The sequence below is a fragment of the Sphaerodactylus townsendi genome, linkage group LG04 (assembly GCF_021028975.2).
Source record: "Sphaerodactylus townsendi isolate TG3544 linkage group LG04, MPM_Stown_v2.3, whole genome shotgun sequence".
NCBI lineage: Eukaryota > Metazoa > Chordata > Lepidosauria > Squamata > Sphaerodactylidae > Sphaerodactylus > Sphaerodactylus townsendi.
In genome coordinates this window covers 142,093,005-142,116,711 of record NC_059428.1, presented here as the reverse complement: position 1 = coordinate 142,116,711, position 23,707 = coordinate 142,093,005, and the positions used below count along the sequence as shown (strand labels likewise).

The following is a 23,707-nucleotide window of genomic DNA, read 5'->3' as shown; positions in this document are numbered from 1 at the left end:
GCAGGAACCACAATCAAAGCACTCCTGACAGATGGCCATCCAGCCTCTCTTTAAAAACCTCCAAAGAAGGAGACTCTACAACACTCCGAGATAGTGCATCCCACTGTTGAACAGCGCTGACAGAAAGTTCTTCCTAATGTTTAGGTGGAATTTCCTGTCCTGCACCTTGAATCCATTACTCCTGGTCCTAGTCTCTGGAGCAGCAGAAAACAAGCTTGCTCCTTCTTCGACACGGCATCCATTCAAGTATTTAAACATAGCTATCATGTCCCCCCTTAATCTTCTCTTCTTCAGACTAAACATCCCCAGCTCCCTAAGTCTCTACTCGTAGGGCATGGACTCCAGACCTTTTACCATTTTGGTTGCCCTCCTCTGGACCAGTTCCAGCTTGTTAGTTTCAGGAACCTGTATGTTAAGAGGGCCCATATTCAGTGGAAGTTTGAGTCCTTGGCATTTCCAGGTGGGGCTCTGAGTTCTTGCAGAACTTGTCTCCAAAACCACAGAGATCACTTCTCCTGGAGAAAATAGCTATTTTGGAGGGGTACACTCTAGGCATCCCCTCCCCAGACTCTACCCCTGTTACCCATGGATTCCCAGAAATCCAACTTTCTATGATAATATGCCTGGCCAAGCCTCAAAATAGAAGTATATGTGTATGCATACATAAAGAATGTGTGAAGTTTATGATTCCCCTCCTGACTCCCCTTAAAACATTTGTAAGCACCTTCTGGAACAAGGATTGTGTTTCTTAAATATGAACCCCTGAATGTAACCTAGGTACCCTGTTTCCCCTAATATAAGACATCCCCGAAAAATAAGACATAGTAGAGGTTTTGCTGAAGTGCGAAATATAAGGCATCCCCCGAAAGTAAGACATAGCAAAGTTTTTGTTTGGAAGCATGCCCGACAAACAGAACACAGAAAAATAAGACATCTCCTGAAAATAAGACATAGCGCACCTTTGGGAGCAAAAATTAATATAAGACACTGTCTTATATTCGGGGAAACACGGTAGATCCTTTATCCTATTCTACAGTATATTTTGAAACATTTAGCTGTGTTGCAGGTTCTTTGATGTTCTAGTAATATTTGTCTGTAAAAATGCATAAAACCCTCAGTTTTGATTTTGAAGGCTGACTTAGATGCTGTGTAGATTCTTAGGTATTATATTGATGGGTGTTCTCTAGATAGAATTTGATGAATAGATTAGCATAGATCCTTTATATTTTTAAGTAGCATTTTTGTATGTGTTTTATGTATTAATTTGAGAAAATAGTATAGGATTATTCTCTGCACTAGTATTTCCTCATCAGCAGGGATTGGGCCTGGATTCATCAGCAGCCAGCAGCCAGTCCTTCAGGTAATCCCATCATCACTAACAAAAGGACCTTTTGACTTACAAAGGATAGACTCAGGGTGTGGATTGACTGTTGGAAGATGTCACCCTGTTTTGCTATTGGACTGTTTGAAGTTTTACTCTCAGGTTGTTCTGGTGGGTTTTCCGTGCTGTGTAGCCGTGGTTCCTAACATTTCGCCTGCATCTGTGTGGCATCTTCAGAGGTGTATCACAGAGAAAAGTCTGTTTCACACTGTGTCTAAGTGAGAAGGGAAATTTTAGTGTGGTATATTGTCCTTGTCCATGTCCCAGGGTGGGGAACCAATCAGGGACATGGACATGGACAATATACCACACTAAACTTTCCCTTCTCACTTAGACACAGTGTGAAACAGACTTTTCTCTGATACACCTCTGAAGATGCTAGCCACAGATGCAGGTGAAATGTTAGGAACAAAATCCACCAGACCACGGCCACACAGCCCGGAAAACCCACCAGAACCAGTTGAATCCGGCCGTGAAAGCCTTCGACAATACATTTTACTCTCAGGATCCAGAAGCTCATTGGACTGTTCACATTCTTACTTTCAGGATCCAGGAATTCATTGGATCATTTAAACTTGTCTTTGTCTAACACTCCCAAGGAACCACCTCAGGTAAGAAGGTGCAACCTTTTCTTCTGGGATTTGATCTCATCAGCATTTGCAAAAGGATTGTTTTCTTCCTTTGGTGTTCTAGGATATTTTCTCTGCATTAGAAGGAAGGAGACGGCCCCTTCCTGGTTTTGCACTATGGGGGTGGGACTGCCCTACACTCCCTTTTCTGTGTTACTGGGAAAATGTATAAAAGGGGCTGACGTACAGTCATGTGGGGGGTCCTTGTTTGGAGAGCTTCTGATGCACAATAAAGAATCCACTTGCTTTCGAAGAAGCCCCGGCTCCAGCTGTCTTCTTGTTCACCGCCTTTTGCTGAAATCACTCTGAAATCACTTTTTGTTACCTGGGCAGTGGGTAGCACCCCCACCCCTCTAATTTTTTCAGTGATGAACCAGAGAAGGAGCATATACAAAACACGCCAATTGAACAAAGGATTTCTTTAATGCTACTAAGCTCAGGCATGGAACAGCACATAGTTACGGGTGCTTAGCTCAGGTCAGGCATAATATAAGCAGTCAAAAGCAAAGGAACCCCCAAAATGCACCTCTGGGTTGGATACAAAAACACCATTCTGCTTGCAGAAAGGAAAACCTCTGATAGCCAAAGACTCACTCTGTGAGCAGATTCTGAACACGGTTCTGGCTGTTTTGTCTCTAAAAGGATACAACAGAGCTCGAAAAGGGCAAACAACATGGTTAAAGGGCTGCAGCATCTCTCCTGAAGGGGTTGGAGGATTCAGTTTGGAGAAAAGGTGGCCAACAGAAGGTCATGAGATTGCAAAAATCATACAAAAAATGGACAGAGAAAGGTCTTTTTCCCTTTCCCATAACAAAGCTGACAGGGAGCAGGGCAGGTTTTTAAAAGGTTTTTCAAACGACGCACAACTGTTTTGTAGAACTCACTGTGGCAAGATCTCATGAGCTTCGGAACAGGACTTAGGCAAATTTACAGAGGCTAGCTCTATCAGTGTTGAAATGGAGCCTTCCAATGCAGAGATAGTGTTCTTATCTAGGAGGCTTTTGGTACTAGAAATTAGGCCTTGGGTATGTTCATCCAAGTGCCGGTTAAGATTGCAAGCACGAGGCCACTGACTCGACAGTAGGCCTACCAAATATCTCTTGGACGCTGAGCAGCCGAGCGGCTTTGCATCGGCTGCCCCAGATATGCGACATCTGGAAGACGTTCCTTCGTGAACATGGCCTTTATCTGGAAGCCGTTCATTCTATGGCTGGCTTAATTAAATGTCCATTGAAGATGATGTAGATATCCGACTCTTCGCTATAGATGGCGTTCTCCCTCTCCCTCTTGAACATTCGCACCCAGACCTCGTCCCCTTCCAGGAGGTCCAGCATAAGGCTTTGGCTCTGCATGATGCTCCGCTCGCTGGGTTGGGCATACAAGATGGCGGCCTCCGTGTTGTTCCTCATGATGTGGAGGTACGTCTCCTTGTAGTTCCAGGTGTGGACGTTGAGGCTGAAGAAGTAGATCCCGGCCACGTAGCAGAAGAACTTCCCTGTGAACATGTTGAAGTGCTTATAGAGATTGACGAACTCCATGTCAAACGTGACGTGCTGGTAGTAGTCGGAGCTGTGGAGGGGCTTGCGACGGCCCACCGAAAAGGCCACGTAATACTGCTTGCAAGAGTTGCCTGGGAGGCCGAGCTGACCCTTCTGCCCTTTCCGGCCGTTTGAACCCTGTAGGCCTGGCTGTCCCTCTTTGCCCTCGGGCCCAGATAGCCCTGTGGATCCCGTTTCACCTTTTTCACCTGGGAAGGCAAAGAGAGGAAAAATTATCTTTGAAGACTGCTATGGGCAGTTGTTTTGTTTAGTATTATTATCAGATGTTATAGTCGCAGATCTTAACACTGCTGAAGTACAATGAAATAAAATGCAACAGGATGTACTTTAAAAGGAAAACACTCCTGAAACACATGTACCTCTTCCTCCATTTAGTTGATATGAACATAAAGAAACAACACACAACATAACAGCAAGAAGCTGTTACATTCCTCGTCAGATCTAAAAGAGCACGGGACGACTTGGTACAGCCCAGATCAGATAATGGTACAGCCCAGATCGGATAATGGTACAGCCCAGATCGGATAATGTTGCGAAGTGGGCCAAAAGCTGGGACCAATGTTTTGCTTGCACCATGGCATAGCCTTGGATCAGGTTTTCAGCGCTAGAACTCAGCTGGGGGCCTTGACAAATAATAATGAAGACAATAGTGCAACTGAGTATATGCAGACTTCTTCCTCTACTGCCCTTCTTTCTACCAGCCTATCAATTTATCAGGGAACAAGCTTGACCAATGTTCACACATCTCTTGGGAATCCCCGCTTCCTTCAACCTTGACATTTCTAGCTGGATGCAATACACTCCATGGAAACACCTTGTGCTTGGGGTGATACTGGCCCATGTGAAAATCTTACCTGTGGTCTCCTGTTGATTTTCACATGCGCATGTCAGTTGGAACATGCGCGGGTGAAGTGGGCCAAATTTGGAGGAGGAGGGAACCAATTCCTCAGACACAGAATGGGCCATTGCTCACCTTTCAAGATCGTGATGTCTATCGTGGGGCGGACTTTGGGGAGCGAGTAGGCAGAGTCGCTCGTCATGCGGATGTATCGGGAAGAAGTGATTGAAACGGGCTGCTCTGAAGAGTCACAGCATCGTATGCAAGAACCCCTCCGAGTCTCCTTCTTTGGCGTGGCCTTTTCTCCTGGCAGGAGGCTGGCTTGCAGAGAAGAGATCAGGAAGAGAATTGGAAGGATGGCGAGCATCATTGCCTGGTAGAGCAAGAGAGGCAAGGACAGAAGACATTTTTAAAAAGTTGTACCACCACCCTATGCCAAAATCCCAAAGGTGCCCAGAGACTCCAAAAGGTTGGTGAATCTGTGCTACATTCTTTTTAAGACTCTACAAACTGGAGACTGAGGTTTCACCATCATGCTTTGACATATCGGTTTTGGGAGATGGAGTTTGCACTGAACAGTCATGCTTTCCTGATGAAGAGCTCTGAGGAACTCAAAAGCTTGCACAGTTTGGGACATTTTGATAGTATTACACTGTCTTCTAGGGACTAGTACTGTTATCTATCTGCAATATTTGTCTTCAGAGCATGCTGAGTTGCAGATTATACTCTCTGGCAAATCTGTTTACATTTCAGAAAGATAAGTCAGGGTAGTGTGGTGAATAGAGTGCCAGGTGAGAATCAAGGAGACACAGGTTTGAATCCCTCCTCTGCCATGAAGTTCGTTTGATGATCCTGTGCCAGCCATGTCGTCTCGGCCTGACCTACCTCAGAAGGTTGTTGGGTGGCTTAAATGTACCAGGGAGAAACCTTGTACGCCTTCCAAAGCTGGTGGAAAAATCTGTAAACATCTGCCGATAAATGGATTTCAGCTGGCTTAAATTGCATTAGCTTGAACTGAGTTCAGTGTTAAGTGTCTTCGACAGAATGTGCTGAGCCTTTTTTTTTTCAAAAAGCCCAAATTCAGACAAAACTAATTTTCTCCACTACTGCAAAGGGCTCCTAGTCTGCTTAAGACTTTAACAAGCACCGCTCCGCTCTGCCACTCCGGGTGCAGCCACGGGTGTGATGCTTGTAAAAGGCTCTTGATAGAGGAGGATACATCCTCAAGCCGGATATTTATTTATCTGTTGCAGCTCCTGGTATGCAACAACCACACACACACCACAAGGCCAGGGCACCTGAAAACAGCCAAATCCCATCAAATTCTTATTGGCTCACCTGTCACAGTGCGTCAACACAGAGACGCATAGAAAGCGAGGGTTTAAGAGAAGCCAGAAAGATGTAGCATGCATCCCTTTTCTTGTCGCCTTTTGGTTGCTTGGGAGAAGAAAGAACATCTGCTAGGAAAAAAGCAAGGCTCCCCGAAGGTCTTTGGTTGGGGTTTATTGTTTTGTGGGCAGCAGAGAAATGAAAAAAACAACAACACCCAGTCAGCTTCCACGTCAAAGCAGGGATTCGTACCTGGCTTTCTCCTTTTGCCTAGACCTTCAAAAGGTTATCATGTCGAAGAAGAAGAAGAAGAAGAAGAAGAAGAAGAAGAAGAAGAAGAAGAAGAAGAAGAAGAAGAAGAAGAAGAAGAAGAAGAAGAAGAAGAAGAAGAAGAAGAAGAAGAAGAAGAAGAAGAAGAAGAAGAAGAAGAAGAAGAAGAAGAAGAAGAAGAGGAGGAGGAGGAGGAGGAGGAGGAGGAGGAGGAGCAGGAGAGTTGGATTTATAGTAGACCATATACAGCAACTATTGGCCTCCTAGGCAAAACAATTAACCCTACTTTGAATGTAAGCAATGCTGGAAAATAGAAGAAGCAGCATTTGGATTTATATCTCACCTTTCTCTCCTGTAAGGAGACTCAAGGTGGCTTACAAACTCCTTTCCCTTCTCCCTCCCCCCCCCCACAACAAACACCTTGTGAGGTAGGTGGGGCTGAGAGAGCTCCGAAGAACTGTGACTAGCCCAAGGTCACTAGCCCAGCTGGCATGTGTTGGTGCACAAGGTAATCTGGTTCACCAGATAATCCTCCACAGCCTAAATGGCAGAGCGGGTTATTAGAGTGCACCTGCTCTTAACCACTACGCCAGGCTGCAGGGTTGTTTGAAAGGCACGACTCCCTTTCTCTCGCTTGTGCCGCCCGAAGACATTTGCCTGTGTTTTTAAAAAGCCGGCTGAACGAACAGCATTAATACAAATAACTCAGCGGCTGGCAGGCCTTCTTGGGGGCCCCATTATATGCAAACCCAAATCCTTTACATATGGAGCATTCCGCTTGTTCACCTGCCATGAACCCCTCGCAGTAGGGACTGTGCATTTTTTCCCCAACCACACGGGCGACGATACTTAGAATTAGGAAGCGTGGTTTCTCTTACACATTCACGAGAGGCCGTCCAAGCAGAGAAAACATCTGCTCAGGGTGGGATCTGGTAAGTTCATGAACTCACACAGTGGCCTTAACTTCCCTGCTGCTACATGGGGATAATAGTTCTCCAAATGTACAACTCTGAAAAACACACACACACCATCTCTACCCTATTGTCTGTACCTGTAGCGTCAATATTGCAACCCTCAACTCAGCAGAGATCCACAGAATAGCACAGCTAGAAACTGAGCCCTGATTCTTTGTCTGCCAACACTGTTTTCAAAGATTTCTTCCCTTCCAAAGACCACACCAAGTTTTCATTTCCAGGCATGTATACAAAGCCCTTCATTTTATCGATAAGAAAACCTTACCTAAAAAAACAAAAAACCCAGTTGCTGTTTCAAGATTATAGAGCCTTTTCATTGCAAAGTAGAAAAACCGAATGGGGCTCGTTGTACGATCAATTTTTGGAGTGAATTTGAAACCGGGATCTCCACCGCACTTTGCGCGGCATTGTTATGACACCTTCTAGAAATTACTACCGGCACCGGGGTATTGTGTTCCAGTTGCTTATCCCTCGGGGCAGAAATCTATCCTATTGATGGAAATCTTCTCTAGGCAGCTGTCCCCAAAATATAGACAAAGGTGCACTTGAACATTAAATCAGTTTAAAGCACGCTTTGAATTGGGCCTACAAAGGAGGCTTCCTGTTGAATCTCTGTGTGATGCTCTGGCCTCGTTCCAAACTGCCTAGTGACACAGCACAGTTAACAACAGAGGCTGTCTGTTGCATTTCTGTGAGTTGCTGCTCTGAACTCACCTCATTTGAATCAGGGTGGTCCGCCATGATCAATAACTCAGCACTGTAAGGAGAAGCACTTATCTACCGCAAGTACTTATTCTTATGCTAAACTTATTTGGGGTGTGAGAATCAAGGGTACCTCCAGATTTAATTCAAACATTAAGCACTGTCTTGGTTATAAGACTGCTCTGATACCCTTCCTCAGGTATTTGAACACTCAACAGGAGAAGAAAAAAAACCTAACAGTGGCAGATTGGTAAAAAGTTGTCAAAGGGTTTTAAGTGCTGAAGTGCCGAAGAAGATAAATTACAGACATGCCAGAAGAAATTATGGCCCTGCCAGGCTGCAGAGAAGGCATGAGTCATCCTCTGGACATGTTGAATGGGACCAGCAGAGCTCTTTCCATTGCGCTGATGTTCCTGGCATGGGAAACCCGCCGGCTTTCGTGCCATCTTCAGGGGAAAAGCTGAGATTTAAAGGATTTTATCTCTCTCTCCAGTTGAGAGGACAGTTAACATTTCATAAAATGAGTGGGGCTGAGTGGGGTCACACTCACGAATGTTCCGCTATATGTATAAAAAAGGAGCTCCCTGCAAGTAGAAAGACTGCATAAAAAGGAATGGGTGGGTCTAGAAGCTGTCTATCTAGGTGCATTTGCACCAAGCTCTTTGCCTCCCATCTCAGCCTAGGAAACTTGTGAACTTGTCTCACTAGCGGATTCCGTAGCATCTGTCAGTGTCACCAACTGTTGCTCCCGGGAGAGACGGGAGAAGGCTCTTTCCCAGAGCATCTCAGAGCGAGAACCTCACAGGATTTCTTCCCTGCCTGACAGAGATGGAAATTTTCCTCCTGTTAGATCAGCAGCCTGGCACTGGTTCTTGAAGCCCCACAAACCACCCTAGTGCCCGGGAGTATTGCCAAGGCAAGCAGAGGGAAGTACGAACCCAACGCCAACAGTTCAGTGAGGCTAAGAGCAAGAGATTTGTGTTTGTGTGGAAGAACAACAAGAAATTTGCCAGGAAAGGGGGAATCTGGCCAGTGGCCAGGTGTGGGTCTGGGCAGAAGGGGGTCTATGGAACTTTTAACTGCTTGCCACCATGTCACAAGACCAGGAATGTGGGGATCCACGCCTGTCTTATAAATCCTGGGTTCTTTTTTCCAGATACTCAGAACCGCTGAGTTTTCCAATGATTTTATTGAAAAAAAAAAACAGAAAATAAGAAATGTTCTAATACATAGATTTCTCAGCTGTAGCATCGCTCCATGCAGGTTTCGTTTCAGACCTGGGATCAGGAGTTGCTTTCTCCTGCCTGGCCTGGATCAGAATTTCCTTCCCCCCCCTCCCTTTGGTTCTCAGGTAAACTCCGTTTCCTGGCCCCCCCCTTGTAAATCAACCTCTTCTGATCTACAACCGTTTGGCCACTAGCTTCCTTTCTGTAAGTTATTCAGAGCCTTTTAGTTTCCTATCCAGAGATCAAAGGTCCTTGTCAGGCTAGTGTGAATCTGCTTGATACTGTAACCAGAACAACCTCTGTACAATGCCAGCAAGGGCATCCTCTTGATCCCTGAAGAGATGGGAAGAGAAGAGACTGAGAGCCACTCTGGTGTGGTTGTGAGAGCATGGGAGGATGACTGTGCTTGGGGTGCCCCACAAACATTACCCTCTGAGGTCAGCAACCTTTTGGAAGGAAAGAACCAAATGAGGGCACAATTCAAAGCGAGACATTCACAAAGAGCCAGACTCAGGAAACCCGTTTGCACAGTAGAAGCAACATGGCTGAATGTTACAGACAACTGTCATGCGGATTCATAGGCCGATTATACACTGCCGCTCTGTCCTGCAGTGAGGGAACGTTTCCTTCAGGGCAGAGATTTCCTTGCCAATGCACTCTGGCCCCTTCCGCACTGGCAGAATAATGCACTTTCAATCCACTTTCACAATTGTTTGCAAGTGGAGTTTGCTATTCCGCACAGCTGCCAAGTGTACTGAAAGTGAATTGAAAGCGCATTATTCTGCATGTGCAGAAGAGGCCACAATGTGTCCAGGCTTGAAACTAAAATCATGAAAATAAAATGTATGAAAATAAAGCAAATCTACCCATCCATCAAGGCAAAAACATCGCAGGGAAATTGAAACACACAAGGAGGTGTCAGCATGGTGACTGTAGAGACTTAAGGGGGAAAGTACTTTTTTCCCTGAATAAATTTGTAGCTATGGTATCCGTTTTATGTGGTGAGAAATATTCAGACATTTCTTCATTAAAGGCTTACAAATGTTATCTGGCTTCTGGTTCAGTTATATCCCCCAGCTTGTTCCAAGGATGAACATGGTTGTTCTCCTGATTTGTTCTCACAACATCCCTGCGAGGCAGGCCACTCCTCCCCCCACCTTTACACACAACCAGCCACTGGCAATTGATATCATGGAAGATAAGTGTGCCATTTGGGCAAGCTGGTTTCCCACAATGGTTAAACTTATGCCAACGTTGTCTTGGTCCCAGTGACATCTTTCCTCAGTGTTACGGCCCCACAGGTCCTAAACACCCCACAGTTAGTGAGAGTGTTTTCCCTTGCTTCGAGGTGTCCGCTCCTTCCGGTCCCACCCCCACCCTCACTCCTTATGCTCGTTTCTGCAGGATCCACACCTGGCTTTTGCCCAAAGCACAAAAATATTGGTGTAACACCGAAATATTAACACAACACATAAGTATTGATATAAATATAAAAATATCAATATCAATATCAATATCAATAAAATATCAATATAAAAATATTGATATAAAAATATAAAAGCCAGCAATCTTGTGACGACCGGGAGTGACCCAGAAGCAAGGGCAGACAAGCCCCACAGCCTATAAGCAGGGAAACACGAGGAGACCCCCACTACAACCCCACTGCGGAGCAAAAAGCCCCGAGAAAAACATTAGAAACCTCTCTAGCAAAACTAGCCTCGTTGGTCGTTGTTTTTCTCCATATACCAACTTTCTGGCACAGACTTCTGTTTCAGGGTGGAGCAGGATAATTCTGCGTATTGCTTTCGAAGCTAACCCGGCTTGCTTTCGACTTACCTCCATGCTCAAAAAATAAAAGCCCGTGTTCTTCTCAGGGTCTGGGCTGTAGTTTGGGAAACTTCATGATCTGAGAAGCCTCTTGTTCATTCAGGGATAGGTTGGGTGGTTTTTTTTTTAGCTGAAGCCACTGCCTTCTTGGCATCCAAAGGAAACTTCAACCCAACCGCTTATGAAATTCAGCGGCTGCACAAGGCAAACAGCTGGCGCGAAATCTCCCTTGGGAGTCTGGTCAGATCCCAAATTCGGCCTTCTTGGCCTGGGCTTGAGCAAACTGAAAGGAGATGGTGGAAGAGTGAATCCATCAAACCTTCTCTCCCTCAGACCAGGCAGACGGTGGGAAATGAGAAACACGTGGAATGGATTTTCCTTGGGGAGAGTTGGGATCACTGGAGGGCAAAAGTCATCCCTGCCTGCGCCTCCACGTCATCGTGAGCAAAGGCTTCCGAAAGAGTTTAATAATGTTTGCAGCTTTTGCAAGGACCTGCCCTTTCCAACTGTATACTGCTGTTCCAACGTTCAGAGCAGCACGGAAACAGAAGATGTCAAATGGTTTAGATGGTTTTATGGGTGATCAGGGGCCAGTGGAAATGGTGACACCCCTATTCCTTCTCTTTTCAAACCACCCCTCAAACACTACTTTGTTTCTTTAGCCTGGTTCAGTCTCCGGATAAGAAGCATTTATTGTCATTGTGCATGCACAACAAAATTTACAAGCCTTCCCCGAGGCACACTATTTCAGACCTCACACCCCATCCTCATGTTCCCCTTCCTCCACCCATCCCCACACAACCCCAACCACAGCAACACGAAACCATGGAGAAGGCACCAAGAAAGGCCTTCCTCTCTACTCAAGAGACATTTTCAACCAGATGTGAAAATACCGAGAGAGTGAGGCAACTTCAGCATGGTCTAGCGGTGAAGAGCGGCCGACTCTAATCTAGAAAACTCGATTCCATTCCCTACTCCTCCACATGACAGTAGACTCTAATCTGGTGAGCCAGGTTTGTTTCCCCTCTCCTGTACATGAAGCCTGCTGGGCAATGGTGGGATCCAAAATTTTTAGTAACAGGTTCCAATGGTGGTGGGATTCAAACTGTGGCGTAGCGCCAGTGGGGCTGGGCGGGGCACGACGGGGGCATGGCCGGGCATTCCGGGGGTGGGGCATTCCTGGGCCGGGCTGTGGCAAGGACGCAGCTGCTGCGCAGGTCCTTGGGTGGGAAACAAATGCACGCAGGCGCAGGCTGCCACGCACGCCCGTGCACGTCCTGCTAGACTGCTTCAAGTTCTGCGCGCTACTGCTGAGAGGAGGGGCGTAAGGCAAAAATCACGTGGCAAAATCACCAATTGGGGGGAAGAATTAGGACTAATAAAAGGAAACACTTCTTCACGCAACGTGTGATTGGTGTTTGGAATATGCTGCCACAGGAGGTGGTGATGGCCACTAACCTGGATAGCTTTAAAAAGGGCTTGGACAGATTTATGGAGGAGAAGTCAATTTACGGCTACCAATCTTGATCCTCTTTGATCTGAGATTGCAGATGCCTTAACAGACCAGGTGATGGGGAGCAACAGCCGTAGAAGGCCATTGCTTTCACATCTTGCATGTGAGCTCCCAAAGGCACCTGGTGGGCCACTGCGAGTAGCAGAGAGCTGGACTAGATGGACTCTGGTCAGATCCAGCTGGCTTGTTCTAAAAAAAAAATTAGTAACCCCCTCTCGGCACACACAAATAATTAGTAACCTACTCTCGGGAACCTGTGAGAACCTGCTAGATCCCACCTCTGCTGCTGGGGTGACCTTGGGCCTGTCACAGTCCTCTCTGAACTCTCTCAGCCCCACCTGCCTCACTTAGGTGCCTGTTGTGGGGGTGGTGGGGGTGGAAAAGGAAACTGCTTTTTTCGACTTTTTTTCAGTAGAGAAAAGTGTGGTTTACAAACCAGCTCTCCTTCATACGTTCAACTGTATTTACTAGAGAATTACGGGGACGTTGCCAGTTTCAGCCCCAACATCTCCACTTCCAGAATGTGGGAGATGAAGTTTTAAGAAAGACCCCCTCAATGTGCCTTGGCCATGGGGGTGATACTGGAATTGGGGGAGAATGACCTACGTTCACAAAACATTTCTTCCCGCAGCGCGTGATTGGTGTTTGGAATATGCTGCCACAGGAGGTGGTGATGGCCACTAACCTGGCTAGCTTTCAAAGGGGCTTGGGCAGATTGATGGAGGAGAAGTCGATCTCTGGCTACCAATCTTGATCCTCCTTGATCTGAGATTGCAAATGCCTTAGCAGACCAGGTGCTCGGGAGCAGCAGCAGCAGCAGCAGCAGGCCATTGCTTTCACATGTTCTTAATATTTGGTTTGGGTAGAGCGATTCAGTGTCTTAGCGCATGCTACGCAGGCACCAGGAGCTCCATAGTTTGAATAATGTGCTCTAGGCAGAAAGGAAGAAGAATGGATTTGAATTGGAAACCGGTATTCTGTGGACAAACAAGGCCTTGCCGGTATCCTAGGCCTAATCCCCCTCCTTATCTGTCTGTCCACCCTGCTGGAATTCTGTTTACCCAGTTTCAGTCCAAAGCAGATAGGTCTAAACGGACTGCTTTGACTGTTTCAAGTCGTGGGCTTCCAGGTTGTGTTGCGAGCAGGCTTTCTTCGGAGAAAGTTTGCAGAGTTTTACCCTCGCACAAACCAGAAAGAGAGAACCAAAGAGATTATAAACAGTCAGGAGGCGTTGCAATTTGGCGCAGGCCGTCTTGGTGCTTCTTGTGCGGTATCGGTTCCCCGCTGCTCTGTGCAAGAACATTGATTTATGCACCACACTGGGAAGCTGTCTGCAAACTTGACGAACAGCGTAGAGCGATGAAGAGGTCAGGCACAGAAGGGGAGGCTTCCTAGTTAACTCCTTCGCTTGTGGGTGGCGGATTCTGCATCTCATATACCCAATATAAGGCTGGTCTTCCCTCCTCTGACCACACCGGTCACTCCAGGATAAGGGTGGTCACCTGCTACTCCTTGGCTCAGGGTGGTTCTTGGGGGTCCTATTGAATTTTATTCCAAAGGAGCAACCCCTCTACAAAAAAATAACACTATTTTTGAACCACGTGGACTCTAATATGGAGAACCAGGTTTGATTCCCCACTCCTCCACGTGCGCGGCAGACTCTAACGTGCGCGGCAGACTCTGTTTCCCCATTCCTACACATGGAGCCTGCTGGGTTGATTTTGGGCCTAGTCCCCACCTACCTCACAAGGTGTTTATTGTGGGGAAGGGAAGGAGTTTGTAAGCTGCTTTGAGACTGTTGGAAAAAAGTGGGGTGTAAATCCAAACTCTTATTTTTCTCTATTAATTCCATTCTGCGAGTCTCGTCAGCTGAAAGAGCTTTGCTTGTGCAAATAAGGAAACCTCTAGCTCCATGGACCCAGAGCCCAGAGAACAGGGGGGATGGGGGGTAGGCAGATCCATGGGGCAGCCTAACCTGATTCCTAGTATGTCCATTGTTGGCATAATATTGCTGACTCCTGTTTGGAAAATTCCCAGAGATCTGGGGTGCAGCCTGGGGAAGAGAGAAGTTTAGTTAGGGGAGGGAAGACAACTCCAGTTGTTCCAGTGTTCACTGACCCTGTTCAGATCTGCCTGTTTCAACAAAATGGGACAGTTTTCTTCTTTGGAAGCCGTTCTTCCCCTCTCCTCTCCCCGCCCCCCCACCCCCGGGCCTGTTTGAATGGCTCAAAAAAGACACCATGGAAACCGGTGCATCCAGGATTTCGCCCTCCAAACCAAACAGCAGTGCTGGCCAAACTTGTGCTGTTTGAATAATCCCTGTATTTGAAGAAGGGAACTGCTTGAGTGCACAGTTGGCTGGCCACGTGCGGCTGGAAGGACCTGGATGTGTGTTGTGGGACAGATTACTGCTTCTGTGCATGTTGTTCCTCGGTGGATCCCAAAGAAGCTGTTTGCACAAGGAGAGTTTGCTTTCCAAATGATAGCAAGCAAGCAAGCAAGCAAGCAAGCAAGCAAGCAAGCAAGGACGGACGGACGGACGGACGGACGGACGGACGGACGGACGGACGGACGGAAGGAAGGAAGGAAGGAAGGAAGGAAGGAAGGAAGGAAGGAAGGAAGGAAGGAAGGAAGGAAGGAAGGAAGGAAAGTTTGGATTTATACCCCCCCTTTCTCTCCTGTAGGAGACTCAAAGGGGCTTACAATCTCCTTCCCCCCCCCCACAACCCTGTGAGGTAGGTGGGGCTGAGAGAACTCTGAAGAACTGTGACTAGCCCAAGATCACCCAGCTGGCACGCACTAGAGGGCACAGGCTAATCTAGTTTACCAGATAAGCCTCCACAGCTCAAGTGGCAGAGCGGGGAACCAAACCCGGTTCCCCAGATTTTAACCACTACACCACAGAAAGAAAGAAAGAAAGAAAGAAAGAAAGAAAGAAAGAAAGAAAGAAAGAAAGAAAGAAAGAAAGAAAGAAAGAAAGAAAGAAAGAAAGAAAGAAAGAAAGAAAGAAAGAAAGAAAGAAAGAAAGAAAGAAAGAAAGAAAGAAAGAAAGAAGCTCAGACAGGTTATGCCAACCATAACTCCTCTGTATGCAAAAGGTTGGGAGATTTTTTTGCCCAAGGGAGGCACGGTTTTCAAACCCTCCACCGCAGAGGTATTGTTATCAGTTCATTTTGGTGCTGGGGAGAACACACACCCCTCTACCTGAACAGAGCTCTAAGAACATCCTCACTGTCTGGGTGGACGTTTCCAGCTCTGACCAAAGAAATGAGGTCACGCCTGTGCTTCCCAGTCAGCTGGCGAAACCATCTGGGAAGGAGGGGAAAAACTGCCAACTCTGAGTCAAGTTGAAATACTGCTGGAGTGAGCAGTCCGTCCACGATTGGAGCCGTGCTATTATTATTATTATAATAGAGGGGGAGGGGGGATTCAGTCAGGACCTTTTCTTTATCTTTCCATGTATGTGTGTGTTAGATGTGTAAGATAAATAAAAACTCTCATTTAAAAAAAGAAGTGGAAAGCAGAACATCCTAGTCAATATCGTTCCAGAGCCTTGGGACCATCACTAAAAAGGCCCTGTTATTAGAGGCAACGGTTTTGCTGGAATCTAAAGCAACTGGGACCCTCACAGGGGCAAACCCTGGGAAACCATTCATCCTTCACTGCAGCTGCCAACAATACTGCTATGTTCCAACAGAAAGGAAATAAAATGCAAAGCAGAGATCTTTTAGTACAGAACTAAAATCCCTCTGGGTTCTATGGGGCTCCCTATCCCTCCCCTCACAATGATGCATTATCTCGCCAGATTGTTGTACTGAAGATAGAATGGAGCAGGGGAGAATCACGGATGCCTCTCTGAGGTCCTTGGAGGACGGGCAGGGTAAAAACAAAAATATGGTGGATAGAAATGAGACACTAGCTGCTAGCAGTTTTAAAAAGGCAGATTCCAAGAAGAAGTAGACAAGAAGGGACCAAAAAACCATCCGGTTCCAGGAGGACTACCCAAAGGAACTCACTAGCAGTGGCGTAGTGGTTAAGAGCAGGTGTACTCTAATCTGGAGGAACTGGGTTTGATTCCCCGCTCTGCTGCTTGAGCTGTGGAGGCTTAACTGGGGGATTCAGATTAGCCTGTGCAGTCCAATACATGCCAGCTGAGTGACCTTGGGCTAGTCACAGCTCTACGGAGCTCTCCCAGCCCCACCTACCTCACAGGGTGTTTGTTGTGAGGGGGGAAGGGAAAGGAGTTTGTTAGCCTCTTTAAGTCTCCTACAGGAGAGAAGGGGGGGGGATATAAATCCAGCTCTTCTATCAGCTGACTGGTCCGAGGTTGCAAAGATACACTATGGCAGCCATTTTGTGACTGGTTCATCTTCTTGTGGTGGCCATTTTGGGTTAGCGCCCACAGCTCTGTGTCAAAATTCCAAAGGTGCCCACAGGTTCAAAAAGGCTGGGAATCCCCCTGCTCTATCCACTACACTGCACAGTACCAGCCACTATTAACTCCCTTCAGTCTGGCAATATCACCAGCCAGAGACCTAACCTGAGGTATGTATCTTCCAAGTTTCCAAAGAGATTCAGGGCTCGGACCAGCAGGATAAATGAGTCACTGAGGGGCTGTAATGAATTATACACTTGACGGAGTAAGCGCTTGACTGGCTGCTTCCTATCGGGAGCTCCTGCTATGTTCATCTTGGTTTCGCCACATGGGCGCACATTGCTTTGGAAACAGCGAGCTTCTCCCGAGGAGCTGTCGATGCCCAACCCCGCTGGGGAGCCCATGTTATTAGCAACCTTGCACATTTGGAGACACGTGCTAGCGGGTGGACAGCCGGGGGGGGGGGGGGGGGAGATCTCCACTGTGTTATCTGTGGAGGGTTCAGCAAAAAGCTCTCTGGGCAAAGACTGGGTCAGAGCTGACCTGCAGGAGGCCGAGGCACCAGCAAAAATCAAAAGTCCACTGTACATGGTTGTTCCATTCTCACCAGAGGGCATACATTGAAAATGCTGGGGGGAAGAATTAGGACTCATAAAAGGAAACATTTCTGCACGCAATGCATGACTGGTGTTTGGAATATGCTGCCACAGGAGGTGATGATGGCCACTAACCTGGCTAGCTTTCAAAGGGGCTTGGACAGATTTATGGAGAAGTCGATCTATGGGTACCAATCTGGATCCTCCTTGGTCTGAGATTGCAAATGCCTTAGCAGACCAGGTGCTCGGGAGCAGCAGCAGCAGCAGCAGAGGGCCATTACTTTCACCTCCTGCATGTGAGTGCCCCAAGGCATCTGGTGGGTCACTGCGAGTAGCAGAGTGCTGGACTAGGTGGATTCTGGCCTGATCCAGCATACTCTTGCTTATGTTCTTACCTGCTGCATCTGAGGGTCCCAATCCAGACAAGATGCTGTGCTTAGCTTTCCCCACTCAAGCAGAAACCTTTTATTAGCTCTTAATGGTTAGCCTCCGAAACCCACCGCTTGAAGGCCGAGAGGTGTATTCAAGGTCAGAAGCTGTTTGTCACCTGCAAGCGTCTCTGTTGACACAAACGATCACTTCTCTTAAGGCCCCTCCTGCACAATCAGAATAAGGCACTTTCAACCTACTTTCACATTTGTTTACAAGTGGAGTTTGCCATTCCACACAGTAAAGTCCAGCTTCAAAGTGCATTGAAAGCGGATTGAAAGTGCCTTATTCTGCATGTGGGGAAAGGGGCCTTAGGGATTCCTTGCCACGGTTAGCCGAGTAGCACAATCTGCAAGCAGCAGTCTGGGATCTTCTGAGATGGGGCCCAAAGAGCTGGGAGAAGGGGATAGGAAGAGGATGAGCGAATGTTACAAACTTGCTGGGATCAAGGCCAAGGTGGTGAGCAGCAGACCAAGGGGGGGGGCACAAGCGGGGTGCCACGAGGCACATTGTAATAGTGAGGAAGAAGTCGGCGGAAGGAGCTATGGAGGAGTCCTCTCCTCTGCTGAAAGATCTCCGCACACCGTCACATTGGTACATTCTTCTCCAGGGCAAGAGCTGTAATGCTTTCGGTCACGTGTGCACATTAGGAGTCGATTCTTCCAAAAGGCAGAAAAAGAGTGACTCTCTAGGCCTCCTGTGACCCACCTGAGGGATCCAAATCTATGGTCTGATAACTATGCTTCGGAAGTATAACGGCAGTGACCTTGAAAAAAACATCCGAAGTTGGCAGAACTGGTTGGCGCGTCTCCTTATAGGCACAGCAAGGCTTAAAATTAAGACATAAAGAAAGGGGTGCTTTTTCTTTAAGCTGTAATGCAATAAACTAAGAAGGTTTCTTAAAAGGAATGTTGCTAAGTGGGACGGATCGATCCACCCTTGGGCTGCACCCCGGCCAAACAGCCCCGCTTCTAAGCGGCCCATTTATTTTGCATTCTGACCCAGCAATCCAATTGTCCCCAGCCTGTGAAGAGAGCCCGCGTAAGCAGGCTGACACGCGTGAGTCTCCATTCATTTCTCCACTCTGCTCTGCTCGGTTCTGATCTGTGTTCCTTCTCCTGCTGCCACCTCTCTCGTCACTGAAGCTAGCAGCGTGCAGGAGACTTTCCCCCTGCCTGTTCCTTGGGCCATTTTGCATAATCGTTGCCCGGCACAGAGTACGGCATGCGCCTGGTAGCGCAGCCTCTCCGGCGTCTTCCTCGGAGCGCGCCTAACCTTTACCTAGCTGAAGGACGCTGGAGTTTTGTGTTCTGATCCAGCAATTAACTTCTCCGCCTGAAATGCTTTATTAGAATTCTTATCAGGTGGGTCTGTACTATTCCCTGGATTCCAGTCATCTAATCGTGCTACGTGCAAGCAGCGTCCAGAATCAGAGCCTGATTTTTCTCTTGGAGGGCAATCCTTTTTGTTTTTATAGTGCCTTGTGGAACGGGCACTGGGGGGTTGAGGAACAGAGAGATTCCTAAAGGCATGAACACTGTTGGCATTTGTGACCAAAGAGTCACCTCCACCTGGAAGATGTTTTGGAATAGGTACCGTCCCTTTCTGAAAAGACCACACTAATTTTGGAGTATTCTCCAAAAGCCGCATGGTCTCTTCAAGTTTATACGATTCTTTGGTTCAATATATGGCATGCTTGTATAAAAAAAGAATATGGTTTGTAATTTGTGACGAATGTTTTGGAAGTAGCTTGTTCATACACAGTACTTTGGTACTGTAAGAGCCAGAGTGGTGTAGTGGTTAACAGCAGGTGGATTCTAATCTGGAGAATCGGGTTTCATTCCCCACTCCTCCACCTGAGTGGCGGAGGCTTATCTGGTGAACCAGATGTGTTTCTGCACTCCTACATCCCTGCTGGGTGACCTCGGGCTAGTCACAGTTTTCTCAGGACTCTCTCTCAGCCCCACCTACCTCACAAGGTGTCTGTTGTGGGGAGAGGAAGGGAAAGGAGCTTGTAAACCACCTTGAGTCTCCTTACAGGAGATAAAGGTGGGGTATAAATCCAAACTCTTTTAATTCTTCCTCCCCAACTCTCCAGGAATATCTCAAGCCTAAACTGCTGGGCCCTCTGGTGACTGCTGTGTTCCCCTTGACCCCCAGATGACCCCCACTTGCTCTGGGGCTTCTGAACCAGCTGGGATTTGATCTTGCCAGCTTCCTACGCCAAGGTTGTTAACCTAGATCCTCCATTATGAAGTCTAACGCTAAGTGGCTTCCAGTTTTATCACAACTCTCATTAACCTGCAGAAGGGGGGGGGCAATATTAATTAGCAACCATCTCCTGCTTCCTAAAAAAACCAACCCCCCCAAATAACCTTCACTAAAGAGCCAATTATACAATTAGGCATAATGGCTCTTTGTACAAGCCCTTTTCTCGAAAAAGAGGGGAAAGGAACAGAAGGGTAGATACGGAGGAGCCAGCGTGAACCTGCGCCTGCCAGGAAATGAAAGAGACGGTGCCTGCGATCAGGACTCAAATGGCACACTGGAAAAGGGCTGACCCACAAATGAGAGAGAGAAATTGAGGCCCAATTCACGAATGAAGCAGCCGGGGAGTGCTCTAGTATTTCCCATATTTTTCCCCCAAATCTTGCCCCAATTTTCATAGGGCTGCCAGTTTTGGGTTGGTACATATCTTGAGATTGGGGGGGGGGGCTGGGGGGGGCAGGGTCCTCAATGGGGTATAATGCACCCTACAAGGCACCCATTTTCTCCAGGGGATTTCCAGGCTGGAGGTTGGCACCTCTTCCCCCTGCCTCTCCTAGGGAACTACACGTCCCATGTTTCCAGGGTGGCACAGAGCGTTCCAGCCCTGTCCCAACCAAAGCAGTCACCCAGGCCCACAGCTTGGAGAGAGAACAGTTAGCCTCAGCTGAAGAATCTTGTTGGAGAGACGCGTTTTGCGGGTTACTATAGGAACGGCCGCATACGTCTGCCTCCGTGTGAGCAAATGGAATTTACAGAAGGAATGGAAATCAATGCCTCTCTGCTCGGCGGGCCGGGTCGGCGCTGCGCCTGATTGCTCAGATGCGCTGGGGGACGGCAGGAAGCTCATCAGCTCACAAAAACTGTTTCCCCGCGTTTCATCAGCACCTGGAATATTCACAGTTTTTGGAGGAGATGCTGCCTCAATTCATGTCCTCATGACCCACGAATCACTAAACACCCCCCCCCCCCGCGCGTAATGCAAATTGGCTGTCAGATGTTACTTGTTACTCCATTTTCAAAGGAAGACCCACGTTCGATTCCTGACGTGGCCATGAAATTCACTAGGTAACCCTGCTCTCTCTTTCAATCTACCCTATGGGGTGACTGTGAAGGAATAAAAATAGGATAGTCCTGATAACATTGTTGAGTTTTTCGCTGCTCCAGAACAGCTGTGCTTATGTTCCCTTGGTCTAACACCCTAGGAGCAGCAGCAGCGTAGTGGTTAAGAGCAGGTGCACTCTAATCTGGAGGAACCGGGTTTGATTCCCCGCTCTGCCGCTTGAGCTGTGCAGGCTTATCTGGGGAATTCAGATTAGCCTGTGCATTCTAACACATGCCAGCTGGGTGACCTTGGGCTAGTCACAGTTCTTCGAAGCTCTCTCAGCCCCACCTGCCTCACAGGGTGTTTGTTGTTGGGGGGGGGGGAGGGAAAGGAGATTGTCAGCTCCTTTTCAGTGGTGGCCCCAAAATTATGAACTGCACTTTCTCTCATTCCCCCATTGCTTGCAAAAGGAAACAGTTTTGATCAGCCAAATGGTTGATAGTAGTGGGGTTACAATTTTAATTGTTCTTGAGCTGTACAGCGAGTCGGCACAGTTACAAGCACTGCAGGTTCAATAACGGACTCCTGTTCTGAAAAATCCCCCCCAGAAACTGCCCCTCTTTCCTAAAAGCCCCATCCCGAGCTGAGTAAGATTGAAGGGACTGCTCTCCAGGCAAAAGCCCCTCCCGACCTGCGAAGCTTTATAGCCTTCCCACCCCCTGGGAAGCCAATGGCTGACCAGAATGGGCAGGCCCATCCCAGGGCAGCAGCAGCAGCACACAAATCTGAAGGCAGCGGGTTCTAATTCTGCCAGCTGCCATTCTTGTATGGGGTGTGCAGAGTTATTTGCAGTTGTCTGTAACAAACCACGCCTCTGCACATGCAAGAACAAACCACGCCTCTGCACATGCAAGAACAAACCACGCCTCTGCACATGCAAGAACAAACCACGCCTCTGCACATGCAAGAACAAACCACGCCTCTGCACATGCAAGAACTATGTCTTCACAGGGTGTTTCTAGGATTGCCAACAGGGCTGGGGGAGAAAACCTTCTTTAACAGAGACGTCACAGGATGCTCTTTGCAAGGGGGTGTTATTCACGTTCGTTCGTGGAATGGAAACAACATCTGCCCGTTTCCATACCTTAAGCTTCTGTTGAAAGAACAGGACATTATTTTTCCTCCATCCTTGTTGGCAATCCAAGCTGTACCTCACCACTGGAGAAGCCCCCGCTGGGTACACGGATTATAACCATTTACACACACACACCCATTCCACTGTAGAACAAATAGCGCTCAGCGTCGCCAAGGGTCAGCCAGCATTATAACCCTCAGCACAAAAACTCAACCAACTTACACCAAGAAAGGCAGCGTGGTGCAGTGGTTAGCGTGCCAGACAACCACTGGGGAGAACTGAGTTCGAATGTCACCCCATGGCGCTTGTTGGGTGGTCTTGGGGAAGTCACTGGAGTGAAACCTTGCTGGGTTGTTGTGAAGATAAAATGGAGGAAGAGAGAGCTATATACGCTGGACCCCTTGGGGAGAGGGGATAAAAATGCATTAGATCATAGGTGTCAAACTCGCGGCCCTCCAGATGTTATGGACCCCACCCCCCCCCCCCCCCACCCCCCCCCCCCCCCCCCCCCCCCCCCCTCCACCCCCCCCGCACCCCCCCCCCCCCGCCCCTCCCCCCCCCCCCCCCTCCCCCCCCCCCCCCCCCCTGCCCCCCCCCCCCCCCCCCCCCCGCCCCCCCCCCCCCCCCCCCCCCCCCCCCCCCCCCCCCCCCCCCGGAGCCCCCCCCCCCCCCACCCCCCCCCCCCCCCACCCCCCCCCCCCCCCACCCCCCCCCCCCCCCACCCCCCCCCCCCCCCACCCCCCCCCCCCCCCACCCCCCCCCCCCCCCACCCCCCCCCCCCCCCACCCCCCCCCCCCCCCACCCCCCCCCCCCCCCACCCCCCCCCCCCCCCACCCCCCCCCCCCCCCACCCCCCCCCCCCCCCACCCCCCCCCCCCCCCACCCCCCCCCCCCCCCACCCCCCCCCCCCCCCACCCCCCCCCCCCCCCACCCCCCCCCCCCCCCACCCCCCCCCCCCCCCACCCCCCCCCCCCCCCACCCCCCCCCCCCCCCACCCCCCCCCCCCCCCACCCCCCCCCCCCCCCACCCCCCCCCCCCCCCACCCCCCCCCCCCCCCACCCCCCCCCCCCCCCACCCCCCCCCCCCCCCACCCCCCCCCCCCCCCACCCCCCCCCCCCCCCACCCCCCCCCCCCCCCACCCCCCCCCCCCCCCACCCCCCCCCCCCCCCACCCCCCCCCCCCCCCACCCCCCCCCCCCCCCACCCCCCCCCCCCCCCACCCCCCCCCCCCCCCACCCCCCCCCCCCCCCACCCCCCCCCCCCCCCACCCCCCCCCCCCCCCACCCCCCCCCCCCCCCACCCCCCCCCCCCCCCACCCCCCCCCCCCCCCACCCCCCCCCCCCCCCACCCCCCCCCCCCCCCACCCCCCCCCCCCCCCACCCCCCCCCCCCCCCACCCCCCCCCCCCCCCACCCCCCCCCCCCCCCACCCCCCCCCCCCCCCACCCCCCCCCCCCCCCACCCCCCCCCCCCCCCACCCCCCCCCCCCCCCACCCCCCCCCCCCCCCACCCCCCCCCCCCCCCACCCCCCCCCCCCCCCACCCCCCCCCCCCCCCACCCCCCCCCCCCCCCACCCCCCCCCCCCCCCACCCCCCCCCCCCCCCACCCCCCCCCCCCC

At 49.9% G+C, this 23,707-nt stretch overlaps 1 protein-coding gene across 1 annotated transcript; it reads right to left on the bottom strand.

The window, feature by feature from the left end:
- Positions 1-3,152: 3,152 nt before the first annotated feature.
- Positions 3,153-7,721, bottom strand: C1QTNF8 (C1q and TNF related 8). The gene is made up of 3 exons (XM_048494136.1): positions 7,695-7,721; positions 4,543-4,780; positions 3,153-3,757 (listed from the first exon to the last, which is right to left on the bottom strand). Exons 1-3 carry the CDS (start codon positions 7,719-7,721, stop codon positions 3,210-3,212), a joined length of 813 nt encoding a protein of 270 aa, XP_048350093.1. The 3' UTR covers positions 3,153-3,209.
- Between the last annotated feature and the right edge of the window lie 15,986 nt (positions 7,722-23,707).